This window comes from Cebidichthys violaceus, unplaced genomic scaffold, assembly GCF_023349555.1.
Source record: "Cebidichthys violaceus isolate CVI_PGR_0920_01 unplaced genomic scaffold, fCebVio1.0.p SCAF_7, whole genome shotgun sequence".
Classification (NCBI taxonomy): Eukaryota; Metazoa; Chordata; class Actinopteri; order Perciformes; family Stichaeidae; genus Cebidichthys; species Cebidichthys violaceus.
Window position 1 is genome coordinate 3,812,976 of NW_027176927.1, and position 15,035 is coordinate 3,828,010.

A 15,035-nucleotide genomic window follows, 5' to 3' on the forward strand; every position below is an offset into this window, starting at 1 on the left:
TAGCAGCAGCTATTAGCCAGCTGTGGAAACTCTTTTGCTGAAGCAAATGAGGGAAAAGGAGGAATCACACAGGGTGCACTAAAATTCATGAATAAAACATAAAGTTCCTGAACACTTGATATTTTATTTTTTTTGTTAGTTTTGAGTTTGCATACATATTTTCTTTTCACATTTTTCTTTGTAGCTGAGCGTAGAATTTGCATGACTTGAGACTGCTGCATAATGTTTATGAATAATTGTATATGTCTGTGTCATAGTGTTTCATAGTGTTGACATTTAATCTATGAATAAATGTCTCCTGCGGCCTCATGGTGTCGTCTGCACCGGAGTGGTTTGAGTTGGCAGCGTGGTCGTGTGGCGGTCCATCACATCATTGATCCAGTCACTGTACAAGCACAGCTTGGTGTAGACGCTGGGGTCAGCTGGGTTGCTGCAGCCGTGACTGAACCACTGCACACCCTGCAGCTGGCCATCGCACACCATCACACTGCCACCACCACGCTAGAGAGAGAGAAGGGACAGAATAGGAGACTCTGTGGTGGTGGTTTATGGGATTTGCAAGTTAGCAGGTGAGGTTAAAATGAAATGGAAAATATGCAGTGGGAAGCAGAGAAATGCAGCAGTGTGATCCACAGCTTCTTTGTGTTGTGACCATGCTCACCATGCAGTTATCTGTGTTTGCTTGTCCAGCGCAGACCATGCCCTGGCTCCAGAACAGGAACTCAGGGAACGTATTCATGCACGTCTGGTCATCCACAACAGGCACAGATATACACTTCAGGAGTTTAGAAGGCTCATCTGTTTTCCAAGAACAAGAAGGTGGGTTATTACTGATTCATTCAATAAGTACTTTAAATCATTTGTAGTTAATATGAAACATAAGTACAATTTAGTCATTCTGATGTATTCTGTACCATCACTCATCAATCTGCCAGTCACTCGTTGACAAAGGCTTCCTTCCTTCCCCTCTTCAGGTCTATTACCTCCCAGAATTATGCATCACCACTTCTTGCACTGGAGCATTAAGGTCTAAACCTTGTGTAAATACTATTTTCAAGGTCTGCCTTTTTAATTAGTGTTGATCACTGACTGGGCATTTTGACAGGCAATTAGAAAGTCCTCTAATTAAAGAGAGCCATTTCTATTAAAACAGAATGTTCATGCCTTGTTAGCGCTGCAATGACCGGAATATGGATTAGCTTTTTAGCAAGAATGCACCTGCTGATCACAATGTAACATTTCCCTCAGTCATGATGAGACTGTAAAAGTATTTTTTACTAATAAGTATTTATTAGTTTATGATAAATGTTTCCTGCTATGAAGTGAATAGTGCTACTTGTTCCCTGGTGTCACTCCATGTGCATTTATTTGAAAGAGAACTACAAAGGAACTTACGACCAATGATTACATCAAGGATTTCAACATGCAAGGCAAGCTAGCAAACATCCATAACACTGCATTATTGTACTTCAGCCAGACAGGTTAGTTATATACATCTAGTTAGAACATCTTAAATTCAATTTGTAAAACAACACAGACAGCATATTTGGGATGTTATTGTGGTGTCGGACTTCATTCATCACAGAGATTACCTTTTTGCCCCTCAAATACACTGCGGTATCTCTCCTCCCAGACTATGTAAAGGGTCAGATCTCCCAAATCATTATCAAAATTACTATTTTCTCAATACCCTCCAGTGGAATATATCCATCCAGATAGTTAGGATTTTTTTGTCCAGGTTTTGTTGGTTTGTAGATGACTGGCATTGAATTTGTTGCACACTGGATTTCTTAAGATGCATTAACATTCAAGATCTTCTTCCAGATATAACCAATATAACATAGCTGGATAGATGCACAAAATATTCCTCAGAATTTACTGTCCACAGTTCTCATGGGTATATATCTACTGTATGAAACTGTCCACACTGAGGTCTGTTTACATTTTCATCTCAATTATATGAGCAGACCTCTGAGGTTTGAAAACATAACACAAAAAGGTTTTACAAATGTATTCATCATGTTTTTCAGGCCTCAGAGATGCACATAATGCATTTTGATGAGAAACACCAAACACCAACTACTATTACAGGAAAAACTTTACAGGAGGCTTTTAGTTTGATCAGATATTTATAAGAAAGCTGAAGTAAAAATCTTGTAGGACAAGGAATACTTCTGAACTGGATTACTGAACACCGGCTTTGCTTCAGTTATACTCAACTTTAATGTGGGGACAAGTTAATGAGGTGTTAAAGCCACAGTAGCTCTTTTAAATCCACTTACATTGATTCGGGATGGTGGATCCCCAGCCACTGACATGGCAAGTCTCTCCAGGCTGTGGGCAGCGGCTGGGTAAAGGGATGGGCTGGATGTGCTGGGTGAAGCGGGCGGGTTCGGCCAGACGGAGCATCACCAGGCTGTGTAAGGGCGAGCGGTAGTAAGGACTGTGATGGATTACGTCAGCAACGTAAATGTGCTGCTCGGTGCCCTCATTCACCGTCACGTCATGTTCCCCAAGAGATGCAATGGTGCTGTAGGATCTGCAAGAACAGTGGAAGAGAGACTGTGATTTATTAAACTCAGGCAGAAACAGAGTCATGACTGAGGAACAGTAACCTTAATCAGACATGAACAGCAGGATAATGAATGTGGTTTAATTAAGGAGGAACACGAGGGAAATGTGCTGTGGTACTGCAAACAATATCAAGTCTTTGTAACACTGACTATCCAAAACATGCCTTGCTGATTGACTTGTCAAGACAAATTATGTGATGTCCTTAGACATGATTTATTAAGATGCAATAGACACAGCAGTGAAGTGATGCAAAATTATAAAAACAGCTGACAAAAATCTGTAGTAAATAGTCTGACCTAGCTTATTTGTGACTAGCTGCTTTTGTTTTTTTATCTCTCCAGGAGAATTGTGCTGGTCATGCTGAAAAGGTGTCAGCAACTATATTACAGGTAAAATATAAAATGCTTGATTTTGCTTTCATCATCATAAGTTTTAATTTGGCACTAACAATCACTAGTACCTACGTGGGTGCACAGACAAAGGAGGTCACTATCCACAATTTGTCAACGAGAGCTCCACTGCAGGACACTCCTCCACCATGCAGGTAGACCTGCCAGGGTCTGGCGTGAGGCTGGCACACCTTGTAGTCCTGCAGGGGAGACGCTCCTGTAACACAGCGACAAGAACAAAGAGAAACTAAATGGCTATTCTTACATCAATTTGTTATATTTTAGACACAACATGGTAAATATCTATCTGTGAGCCCCAATGCAACCACCAGCAGGAGAAGATTCATGTTGTATCTCTGTTGTTTTTGTAATGTTTCTCTGAAGCTCTGATAGTGTGTGATGTTTGATTAGTCTGGAGTCTTTATACCTGCAAGGTTTTTTGAGGGAAGTGGGAGGAACATACTGCTTTTTTACTATCCAGCATCATTTCCAGTCCAATCTTTGCGATAACTTTATCAGAGATATTTTCAACACCTCCCCTAAACAGTATGTTCAATTGGAGTGACACACCTTGTTTTCAAGGACCAAGAAAGGCCATTGTTTATGGTGTATGAACTTTATAGCTTACCTTATGATTATGATCAGACATAATAGATTCCAGTTACGGTTTCGGTGTTTTGGTTTCATAGCAAAAATCTGCTGTGCACAGATCATTTTAGCTTCGATATGTTAAAGCCATTTTTTATAGTTTGTGCTAAGTGCACTCTAAAATGAATAATGGTGTCATAGTTAAAAGAACAAAGCTTTAATAGCACCTCAACAAGTACTAATAAAGGAGATGGGGGTGGAGACATTATGCCCACTGCTGTTTAGAAAGTTAATAGTTTACCATGGTGCAATTAAAACATCACAGATTGCACAACTCATATTGCACTTTTGGGAAACCAAGATATTTGCTAATAGTATTCTCGTCCCCTTTGAGTCTCTAAAAATAAGTTTATTTTTTCCATTGATAAATAATGTATTTTTGACTTATTACTAAGGTAGTGGCGCAATGGTTAAAAAAGCTGGTTAAAATTTCATGAGCTCAGTTTTTTTTATTGATTGCAGTACAACTTGTGGTACTCAGGCAAAAACAACAATTGGTTACATTTTCACGTGATTGTTTTGTGGACACATTTGACTAAAAGGTCAATTTGACCCCAAATGCCTCCCAAAATGTCATGTATTATTGATGTTTTGCATATTATTTGCTCCTCTTTTGTCATTGTATACAAAGAGAAAAGTCTGTTCATTTATTTAGTTCGATGTAGTTGGTTTGTTGGTGGTAATGCCCAATTGCCAAATCTAAACATAGAATAAAAAAAAAAAATTGTGGATACAAAAAATAATTGTCTCAATGTTAGCAATCAACTGGGATAGATGGACAAATAGATATTCTGTATTATTCTGTATCTGTTAGTTGAAATGTTTAGTCTATTCACCTGTAGTGTCTCCTCTTGAGGGAGCAATTGTTTGGGGTGTTTCCACTGAAATTAAAATACACCACTTATACAACATATATGCAACATATGTTTCATATATGACATATTAGAAGAGAGGCATATAACAGCAATTCCAAAAAGTCTTCCATCTATATTATCAGTCCCAGGGGAAATATTGTTTTTTCAGGTTGTCATAAGTCAAATTACATTTTGATTTCTCAATTGTAGGAAGGTGATATTGATGAAAGTAATTGTCAATATCAGCCCACTCACACATACATTCTTACCCATGTCTACACTCACTCAAGAGGTCCAGATGTGCAACAGAACAAATGGTGACTCCTACTCATTCCTTCCCAGCACCACTGGATGTATACATTCACTTTAAAGTACCATGCCTTTAAAGTATGACAGCTGTAAAAACAATCAAATGAACAGTTCTAACTAAAGACGGAAACGCACCCAAAACCAATCTGAGATGGGAATCCAAATAATCTAACCACATTTAAGGGACACACCGTAAGTTTTGATTGCCAGAGCAGAATATGTAGAGAATGTGATGTAGAGAATTGCTTTTTCTCTGCTTTGCAGCAGCTGCAGATGCCCACGGATGAAATCATATTAGTGTCAAAGCCAAATCTGATCACAGTCGGCAGCTGAGAGAAAACATTTGACACACATTGTGATATCAAACACGAAGTGCAGTTCTTCTCAAATTGATCCACATCCTGAAACAAATGCCAACAGGGTTGCAAACACAAGGATTTGCATGTAGCACTGTACCTTAATTATTTGTGTGTATAATCATAGTTGTATAGTCGCAGTAGTAGTGTTTTGTGTAATTTGTCCTGCGTCCGTCGGCCACATACATATTTTGTAACAACTGTACAAGATGATGCTTGAAAGCAAATACATCTCTCTTGTTTGTTTTGGTTGCAGCGTAAGAGGCCGCATGTTGTAGATTTATGAACTAATTAAAAATCATAACATCCTTGCATCACTACTTGTCAGAATCCTCAAAACAAACCTCAGTCTTTGTTGTGTATTCATCTCTGTCGGTTTCTCTGTGCTCACACATTACATGTTGTTTCTTTTCATCCATTATTAATTGCAACAGAAGCCTCTGTTCTGATAAGAGCATGGCGACTCGTTGCAGATTCACACAGACATAAACATGTGATCCTTTGCATCAGTCAGATAAAAGGAAATGCAGGTCTTATACAGCTAGACAGGAGGAATACAATTTACTATATTAAACTGTAAACTCAATTCACACTTATCCACCACAGACACAAGGTTTTTTTTGTATAAATATTTTATTTCAAGATATGACACAAATATTTAAATGTATCCAGATGAGGGATGACTGAAAACACCAGTAGGTGGCGATAGATCATTAAATTATTTGTATTATTTTGATGGCTGGTTGTTTCTAAGCTCTGAGACCCAGGGAGAAATTTGCCCACCAATTTGTTCTTCTTTGAAAGCTGTTGTTTTTTTCAAAAGATCACAGTCCCTGTTAGGTGGTTATCTTCACTTACTGCCATTGCAGTGGCCCAAATAAGCACCACAAAGAGCAAGAGGTCCGCATTTTTTAAGATGCCTTTTGTAGGTTCTAAGGCTTGGGTGAGGTGAGATACGAGCAAAATGTCAAAAATGGGCCTTATCGTGTGGACCTTGAAAGTTCTCCCACTGTCAGACAAGGTAGAGGAGGTCATTGGAGGTCACTTTTTTATTTTTGGTAAAAGATGTGATACAGCTGGTCTTGTGCAATGCCAGCGTAGGTGCTCATGACTGTGGTAGTATCAGTGTAAAGGTTCCTGTGGGCGACACACAGAAAGAGAAGGCTTTATTTATGAATCCACACGTTTCAAAACTGCATCAATGAATCTGTGTTCAAAATCTCTTACTGTGCCTTCTCCTCCAGCTTCAGGCCCTTGATGTTCTCCAGGTATCCACTGGCCGTGTTGACGGCATTGTCATAGTAGGACTTGATGCTCTCTGTGATCCTGGTCAGGGTGCCCTGCTCCTCCTCCTCAACCTGCCTCGGGATACGGGAGCTTTCAGCGCCTGCACAAAACAGGTCAGAGGTGTCAAAGGGCACCGCGTTTTATCCGTAAAACGACACATATTATTCATCACTGATTTATCCTATTCGGAATTCAATTTCATCATCTGAGAATGCACTTACTGAGAGCAAGGAGTGCAACCAGCACAGTAATGACCAGCAGCTTATTCATGCTGTCACTCGTATCTATGAGGACAGAGAATAGAAAGACACATTTAAAAGCTTACCTCACTTTATCCACTAGGGCGAGACATTGTCATACATTTCTCCACTCATAGGTAGCTGATAGATTTGTGATAATAGATTTGTGTTGATATTAACTGTCTAAGTCTTTTTTACTCTTCTAGCCTTAAAACTAAAACATATTTCTGATGTTGAACATACATGTTATGTCGTACAATATAAATGTTCCCTGAAATTTTGTCATATCTAACATAAAAGTCATGCTTTTCTAAGACTCAAGTAAAAGTGGCAGTACTCACTGTATTCCTCTTCAGAAAACAGAGTAAGAGGCACCAATGGCCCAACCTGTTTATATAGGAGCGAGAATGTGTTGACATGTCGCTCCCAGGGCCAAAGTGCACTCTGTGGAAGATAAACCTGCACTGTTGCCCATGTGTGTTGGTGTGAGTGTGTGTGACATTGCGTCTTGATAAAACAGACGTTATGGTTATCTATGTAAACACAAGAATCTGAATATAAAGGGGTTTTAAACATCATCAAAAGCCACTTATTGGATATTATAAACACAGGGGCTGAAGGGGGTCATCATGTTGGTACATTCACCATTAACTCTGTGTTTGCACGCTACCTTTGAATACACCCAGATCAATTATTTTCCATTGATTAGGTTAGCAGTTCACTAATGCAGCACACTCTTAAACATTGCCCTGACCACAACCTCCACGAGGAGGCACTTGTTACTTGCCCAATGTTGGTGATGCGTTCATGTCACATTACAATAGTCCTAAGTCCTACTAACACGGCACTAAGTCTAGAGTGTGTTGAACACGTCATCCGGCTAATTTGGGTTATGAAATATTTAGGTCATATTAGGTCAATATTTATTTGGCAACAGTTAAAAGACACCTTGCAGCTCTTTGTTTTATGAAAGGTTGTTTGGGTTTATTTTTATGTTCTCTCTTACTTGTCTTTCAATCATCAGTGGGTTAATCAGAAATGGAGAAACAATTGTTTTAGCACAAGATTTGTTTGTTTTTTACACAATTTGAAACTAGGAGTACAAAGTGCAGACCTTTTGGTTTCGTGAATTTTCTGTTGTTTGTGGTGTGCTCATACAATTGTTATTTATTTTTATACAGTAATAATACTTAATGTTTGTTAATTCATTTAAAATGATTTAGATGTTTTTTTTTAATGAATACATTTTTAGTCAATTTGTTCATCTTTATCTTTGACTGTTTTGTCTTTTCAGCCTTGAGGTTGGTAAATATTTGGACTCCAGTGCAAAAACGTTTTTGTTTGCCCTGGCAGAACATCTGTACAGAGGCGTAATGCATTCATTAGGGGGGGAAAACATTTACTCCATTTTTCTGAATTAAAAAGATTATTATCTCAGAATTCTTAGAAAAGCTTTTATTATATAAAATCTGAATCTCCTCTATTTTCGGAATTACTGAGATCCTTTAAGATCTTGTGAGAAACTGCACCTATGGAATGCAATTTAAGTCAATTTTGCATAAATACATAAATAAATAATTAAATATGCCTATGAAAAAAATCCTCAAATACATTAATGAGGCAATACATATATTATTATATAAATTAATGTAATTCCAAATATATAAATGAGAGAACATAATTTGATAAATAAATAAATAATTTTGCCTCCATATACAACTCCAGTGGATCTGAAATGAAGCAGTCAATATGTGGTGTAGACTTTCAGCTTTAATTCAATGTCTAAAACAAAAAAATCACAATAACCGTTTAGGAGTTACAGCCACTTCTACACAATCATCCCCATTTTCAGAGGCTCAAAAGTAATTGGACAAACTAACATAATTGTGAATATAATCTTTATTTTTAATACTTGGAGGAAAATCCTTTGCAGTCCTTTGCCTGAAGTCTGGCACCCATAAACATCACCAAAAACGGTGAGTTTCCTCCCTTGAGATGCTTTGCCAGACCTTTTACTGCAGCCTCCTTCAGCTGCTGCTTGTTTGTGGGTCTTTCTGCCTTCAGTTTTTTCTTAAGTAAGTGAAAAGCTGCTCACTTGGGTTGAGATCAGGTGACTGACTTGGCCAATTGAAGAATATTCAATTTCTTTGCCATAAGTAGCTCTTGGGTTGTGTTCACATTATCTTTTGGGTCATAATCTATCTGCACTGTGAGGCGCCATCCAATCAGTTTAGTATCATTAGTCTTAATCTGAACAGATAGTTTAGCCCTAAACACCTCAGAACTCATCCTGCTGCTTCTATCAGCTGTGACATCATCAATGAACACCAGTGACCCTGTTCCATTGGCAGCCATACATGCCCACCCAAAGCACTGCCTTCTCCATGTTAAACAGATGATGTGGTTTGTTTCAGATCATGAGCCGTTTCTTTCCTTCTCCAAACTTTTCTCTTCTAATCATTCTGGTACAAGTTCATCTTGGTTTCATCTGTCCAAAGAATCTTGTTCCCAAACTGGTCAGGCTTTTTTAGATGTTTTCTTTCAAAGTCTAATCAGGCCTTCCTGTTCTTCAGTGTTACCAGTGGTTTGCACCTTGTTATAAACCCTCTGTATTTAGATTCATGAAGGCGTCTCTTGACTTTAACAATGGCACACCTACATCCTCCAGAGTGGTCTTGACTTCGGTAGATGTTATGAAGGGTTTTTCTTCACCAAGGAAAGAATTCTGCGATCATCCACTTTAGATGTCTTCCGTGGTCTTCAGGTCCTTTTGGTGTTGGTTAGCTTGCCAGTGCAATCCTTCTTTTTAAGAATGTACTAAATTGTTGATTTGGTCAATCCTAATGTTTCTGCTATCTGTCTGATAGGTATGTTAAGTTTTTTCAACCTAATAATGGCCTCCTTCACTTGCATTGACACCTTTTTGGTCCGCATGCTGAGAGTTCCATGGACCAGCTACCAAATGCTAATTTAACATTTTGAATCCTATTATCTGCATCATTTGTCATGAAATAATGACAGAACAGGCCATGAAACCGTTTGTCAGACAATTGTCCAATTACTTTTGAGCCAAGCTATTTATTTATTCATTGAACTTTATTTTGAACTTTTTTTGTCTACTTTTTTTTTGAACATTTGTTTACTTCAGGAATTATTAAAAAAATGTCAAAGGCTTATTTAATTATCTATTTACTTATTCAAATTACATAAATGGCATTCCATAGGTGAGAGCTTTTTGCACCTATGGTTGAGGTATCTCAAGGAGCAGATTGTTTTTCCATGAAAACTTTTCTCGTTAGTTCAAATCGCGACAGCGAAGTCGCAGTTCTAATCTCATGGTTTCGGGTTTGAGAAGTCATTTTCTCTGTATTGGCTACATGTTGATCGCGTCTTAAGTAAACATGATCCAACCTCTCGTGTCGTGTTGCTTTTGACCCGAGGACTTAGGTCAGTTTAAGCACAGCTGTGGCAGCTGTGGGATTCAAACTATCAGACAGCTTGCGGTTTTCATTGAATCCAGCTGATTCAGTGCTGTGATGTCTGCTAAACACGACATTAAACTGCATAATTGAGCTGTCGGTGCTTACGATGACAAAGACACAGATGTATATCTCAGTTTTGTTGTGTCACGTCTAGAACTCTGTAATTACACAGTAGGGATGTTTTTTTTTATAATTAATCGAAATGCTTAGAAAGTTATAATTACCAGAATGTCTGAAATGAGGCAGAAATTAAGAACATCCTGCTGCTCTCACACTGCATGTCATCATTCAAAATGACCTCAGGCTTGGCCAACTGGTAACGTCTATTAACACTAAATAAAATGCATGCTTCATTGAGTTGTGTTCATTGCTCACTGTAACAAAACTGAGAAGATGTCTTCAACACCTTCATTCCAAGTAAATACGACTCTTGGAGGTTTGTGTGGTTTTGCACTTTGATGATTGAAGCACATTAATACATTTAGCATAGGAATGAACAGGTTGCTGGCATTCACCATTTAACTTACTGGGCCCAGACTGAGATTGAGAAGAGCTAAAATATACTTGATATAAACTTGATCTTTCTGTGTTTTCTAGTGTAACACATTCTATTCGAATTACAATTACAATTGTATCAGAATTGCCACTGATCTTAAAGAAACGCCTCATAATGTTTGATTGGAAGATCTTCATGTATATGGCAACAAATTAAGATGGGTTTTTTTTTCTTTTTTTAAATAACTTTGATGGAGATAAGATTGAGCTATGATGAAAACAATGAATGGAGCCTGAACTTTTGTTCGCTCATAAAATAGTATTGATAGGATATCTTATGCCACAAAATGAAGCTTTATGATATCAACTGTTGAAGTAAACCTTCAATTTCTTGATGAAGAAGCACATTTCATATAGTTTCCGTTCATTTTAATGAACACAATCACACATACAGTCACAATCACACAGAGACTTTGGTTAGTGTATCAAACACATAATACTGTACATGCATAATTTGCATATGGTGGTGTTCACTTTGCTTTTAACTCTGCATGATTTGGCACAAATTATTAATTGAAGAGGCAAAGGATTGTATTTGCATTGTGCATCACTCTTCTCAGCCTAAACTGGTGTAGTTTCTATTATCTATTATCTATTACAGGCTACTGACAGGGGCCTTGCTCCAGTTGGTCTTCTTTACTCAGCGGGCAGGAATTTGTCCAGGTAGACCTTGATGTGGTCGATGGTGTTGCTCAGAGATTCGCCGACATGGGGGCGAACGTAGTGTCCATACAGACCCAGCACTGATGTACGAGCCTTGTCCACCAAGGGACCCGCCTCCTGGCCCAGGCCACTGCACAAATCAGGGAAGACAGATTATTTAAAGAAATCTCCATAATAAAAAGATTCATCCACTGCTTGGAAAAACCTTACATTTTATGTGTAAGTGTATATCTCAATAGAAATTGTGATTTCACAGAAACTGTGTAGTTGATGTGTTGGTTTCAGGGTCAATAATACAGGACATTTGCAGCAAGGATAGTTCTCGGTGAACACTCACCTGACAACCTTGACGAGGGCTTGGAACTCAGGCTTGGTCTGCAGCCCCTCAACGTAGTCTTTGGCAACCTGTCCATGCTCAGTGTTACCCTCCAACATAGGAGCAGCAGCAGCCTGCAACTTGCCGAAAGCATTCAGCAGCCTCTTGTAGAACACAGATTTCATTGCATCATACTTTTCAACTAGATCCGCCGCTGGTGTGGGAGCCTGACACAGGCTCATGGAGACTGGAATGAAATCAGAAAGGTAGGATTGTTATGATAGTGTTGTAAAAAAAAAACTAAAATACAGATGGGAATCAGTCAAAGAGCATCAAGAGATGTTAATTTGAAAAAGCTGTTGATGTGAATTATTACTTTGGGAGAATAGTCAAAGAACCAAAGAAAACCTACTTTGCATATCTTCATAATACACCAGCCAGCCATGCAACAGTTTCCATTACGTTATTGCAACAAATGCATTAAAAACATGTTAGATTTAATCATTTTTATAAAAGGGATTGAAGGAAAATTAAAAGCATTTACATTTAAAATAAGTTGCTTCAAATGGCTCTGTGTTTTGTATATTTTCTATTTTTTTACGTGTAAAGCTTTAGTTAAAAATCAAATCCATAAACTGCAATTGTTCAGAATTGCCTTACCCTGCAGAGCGAGGATCAGTGCCAAGGTGTATTTTGTATTCATGTCTGCAACAAAAGAAAAGAAGAAAAAAACTTCAATTTAAATTCTCTGTTGGGTGATTCAATATTCTTTTCCACATTTGACATTTTAACCAATACGTAACGATAAACAAGAAAATGAAACTGGAAACACTGAATGCAAAAATCAAATAACTTGTTTTAGTGAAATCTATTCAGAAGTAGCTTCAGAAAAGAAGCTGCGAACGCTGCTGCAGTAAGAAGAGTGATTACCTGCTGTTGAGTTGGATGGACGGATCCAAGAAGTGACAGTCTTCTCTGAAAGTGAGTTGTCTGTAACTGGGAGCTCACATCTGGACAGGATGATATAGGGGGGGACTGCAAACAAACGTCATCTGATGAGCATACACACACACCTACACACACGTGCGTGCACATGCACACTCACACACATGCATGTTCACCTAAACAAAGTCCAGTGAACACGATATTCCCTTTAAATATTGTATGTTGAAATAAGACTTATGCAATGTTGTTCAAATGAAGGTTTATCTGTACTCCTATGGCGATGCACTTGGAGCCCTACTGATAATACTGCATATAGGTGTGTGTTTGCAAAAAGTCCTAGTGCATGCGTGTCAAAATCGTTACGTCTCACATGTTCACTTGTTGTTACCTGCTGCAATAAAATATATTTTGAGTAGATTAACTCATGCTAATCAACAAAGCAAATCAGAATAATTGTATTATGTCTGCTCAGAGACAGATCAGATTCAAATGAGCAGCAGGTCAACCAACCAGGACATGTCTAGACACACTGTACTGAACCCGGAGCAATGCATGCTGGGATTTCTGCTTTCACCTCTCACCCTCATAACCAGCGACAGCATCCTTGCAGGGTTATATTACACCTTTTTTTTTTCACAATGATTTAAACGTTTTCTTTTTTCTTCTGTGATTTTCTATTATTACTTTCCATCTGTCCTACACTTCTAGATTTTGGGAACGAGTAACACTTCTACACTTCTGCTGTAGTAGTAGTAATAGTAAGAATGTATTTGGTCAATAGCTAAACTGAATGTAACTCATTCAGTATCCCATTCAGTAAGGTGCATGTTTATACTAAGTAACTGTAGATTGACTATTGTCATATTATACATCAAATCATATCATGTATGTTGATTAATTTACCTTCTGATCACATTGTATTCATTGCCGCCATTAAACATTCCCCCTCTCTCTTTGCCTCTCTTGCAAGACATGCTGGACCCATACAGCAACAGAGGCTTATTATCGGTTCTTTCTGTATTTGCCAGATGAAACCTTAGACATGATCAGTTCAGCATTGAATGGTAATAATTACAGATATGCCATGTGGTAAGAATATGCATTTATTTGTCAGCTTTCCTGTAGTAGTGAGGGGGTAGAGCAGTAATATTAGTTGCTTACAGTGGCCTGTAATTGTCGATAGTAATCTGGATCTTCTCCCACACAGAGCTTTTGAGGTTAGAGGCCCACTCAACGTAGCTGTCAGTCACTGGTTGGATGAGATCTTCATAGTAATCACCAATAATGCTCAGCACCGGTCTCCCCAAATCTTGGACTTTAGCTTTGACTTCCCTACGAGATGCACAAGTTCACAAATGAGCAATACATGACATGGACACACAAACATGTTGATGTGCACGCCAACAAAATATCTCAACAATTCTGATAACTGGCAATCATTTACAGAGAGATACAACGTGCTTGCTGATGATTAAATAATGACGATACTGATAATGATACCTGGTTTTCTCCGCAAACCTCTGCAGTAATCCTGAAGATTCAGGTTGTATTGGGGCCGGGGCCTGGGCCAAAAGTGGGCCACATGCTGTGGAGGAGGATGTTTGTCAGTCAGGAATAGCAAAGATGCAACAGGCTCAGAAATGAAAGAACTGAGACTGAGGATGTAGAATAATTACTCTTAAAGCCATACCTTGCAATAGTAAGACGAGTCCAAAAACAAGCTGTTTCATATGCATCTGCAAAGAGAAGCACAACAATCACCAGTCTATTTGTCACATATCTTTATAATGGTAAAATAGCACATTATGTTAGAGGATTTTTATTTTTTTCAACTAAGTCCCTTTATAATAATAAAATCATCACAATATCAAATGAAACCCCTAATTTCAAAATACAATTTGTTCATTAACATCACAAATGCAAAGGATCAAAGGAGATTTTTACCTTTTCCTCCAGCTCTTATCAACAAAAGCTGAGTCAAACAAGTGTTATCGAGCCATTTTATTTGTATTGGGCGACCGCAACAGCGTGAACATTGGTCCAGATCGGATGACCATTCATCGTGTGGTTTTTTTCATAATTTTATTGACGAAAATCTGAGAGACAGCAAAGCAACAGGCCTTTGACTAAATGGTTACAAACAACACAAAGTAGGGTTCTTCTTTCTCTCTTATTGTCTCTTAGACTGTTGTGACATTCTAACAAATACTAAGAAAACACTTTACACAGAAAATGCACGGACAAATGGACTAACACATTGAGAGAGCTTAGATTTAGATTTAAATAATAAAATATTTTATGAGTTACATGAAAGCTAATGGTCGTTGTTTTTATCCATCACAGAAAGTTTGGGGATTAGTTTTTCATTTCTTTGTTAAATGTTATCTGTATCACAATTTTGATCTGCAGATCTTGAAC

General features: G+C 38.2%; 3 protein-coding genes across 3 annotated transcripts; all 3 read right to left on the minus strand.

Annotated features, from left to right (window-relative positions):
* Nucleotides 1-104: 104 nt before the first annotated feature.
* Nucleotides 105-3,377, minus strand: LOC137891189 (trypsinogen-like protein 3). Its single transcript, XM_068735687.1, has 5 exons — nt 3,271-3,377; nt 3,039-3,180; nt 2,283-2,539; nt 662-798; nt 105-501 (listed from the first exon to the last, which is right to left on the minus strand). The coding sequence occupies exons 1-5, from the start codon at nt 3,308-3,310 to the stop codon at nt 307-309; spliced, it is 771 nt and encodes a 256-aa protein (XP_068591788.1). The 5' UTR covers nt 3,311-3,377; the 3' UTR covers nt 105-306.
* A 2,367-nt stretch (nt 3,378-5,744) lies between these two features.
* On the minus strand, nt 5,745-7,036 carry apoc2 (apolipoprotein C-II). The gene is made up of 4 exons (XM_068736390.1): nt 6,998-7,036; nt 6,639-6,701; nt 6,358-6,517; nt 5,745-6,267 (listed from the first exon to the last, which is right to left on the minus strand). The coding sequence occupies exons 2-4, from the start codon at nt 6,685-6,687 to the stop codon at nt 6,180-6,182; spliced, it is 297 nt and encodes a 98-aa protein (XP_068592491.1). The 5' UTR covers nt 6,688-6,701; nt 6,998-7,036; the 3' UTR covers nt 5,745-6,179.
* A 4,004-nt stretch (nt 7,037-11,040) lies between these two features.
* On the minus strand, nt 11,041-12,705 carry apoa2 (apolipoprotein A-II). Its single transcript, XM_068735877.1, has 4 exons — nt 12,603-12,705; nt 12,333-12,377; nt 11,694-11,919; nt 11,041-11,486 (listed from the first exon to the last, which is right to left on the minus strand). The coding sequence occupies exons 2-4, from the start codon at nt 12,373-12,375 to the stop codon at nt 11,330-11,332; spliced, it is 426 nt and encodes a 141-aa protein (XP_068591978.1). The 5' UTR covers nt 12,376-12,377; nt 12,603-12,705; the 3' UTR covers nt 11,041-11,329.
* Between the last annotated feature and the right edge of the window lie 2,330 nt (nt 12,706-15,035).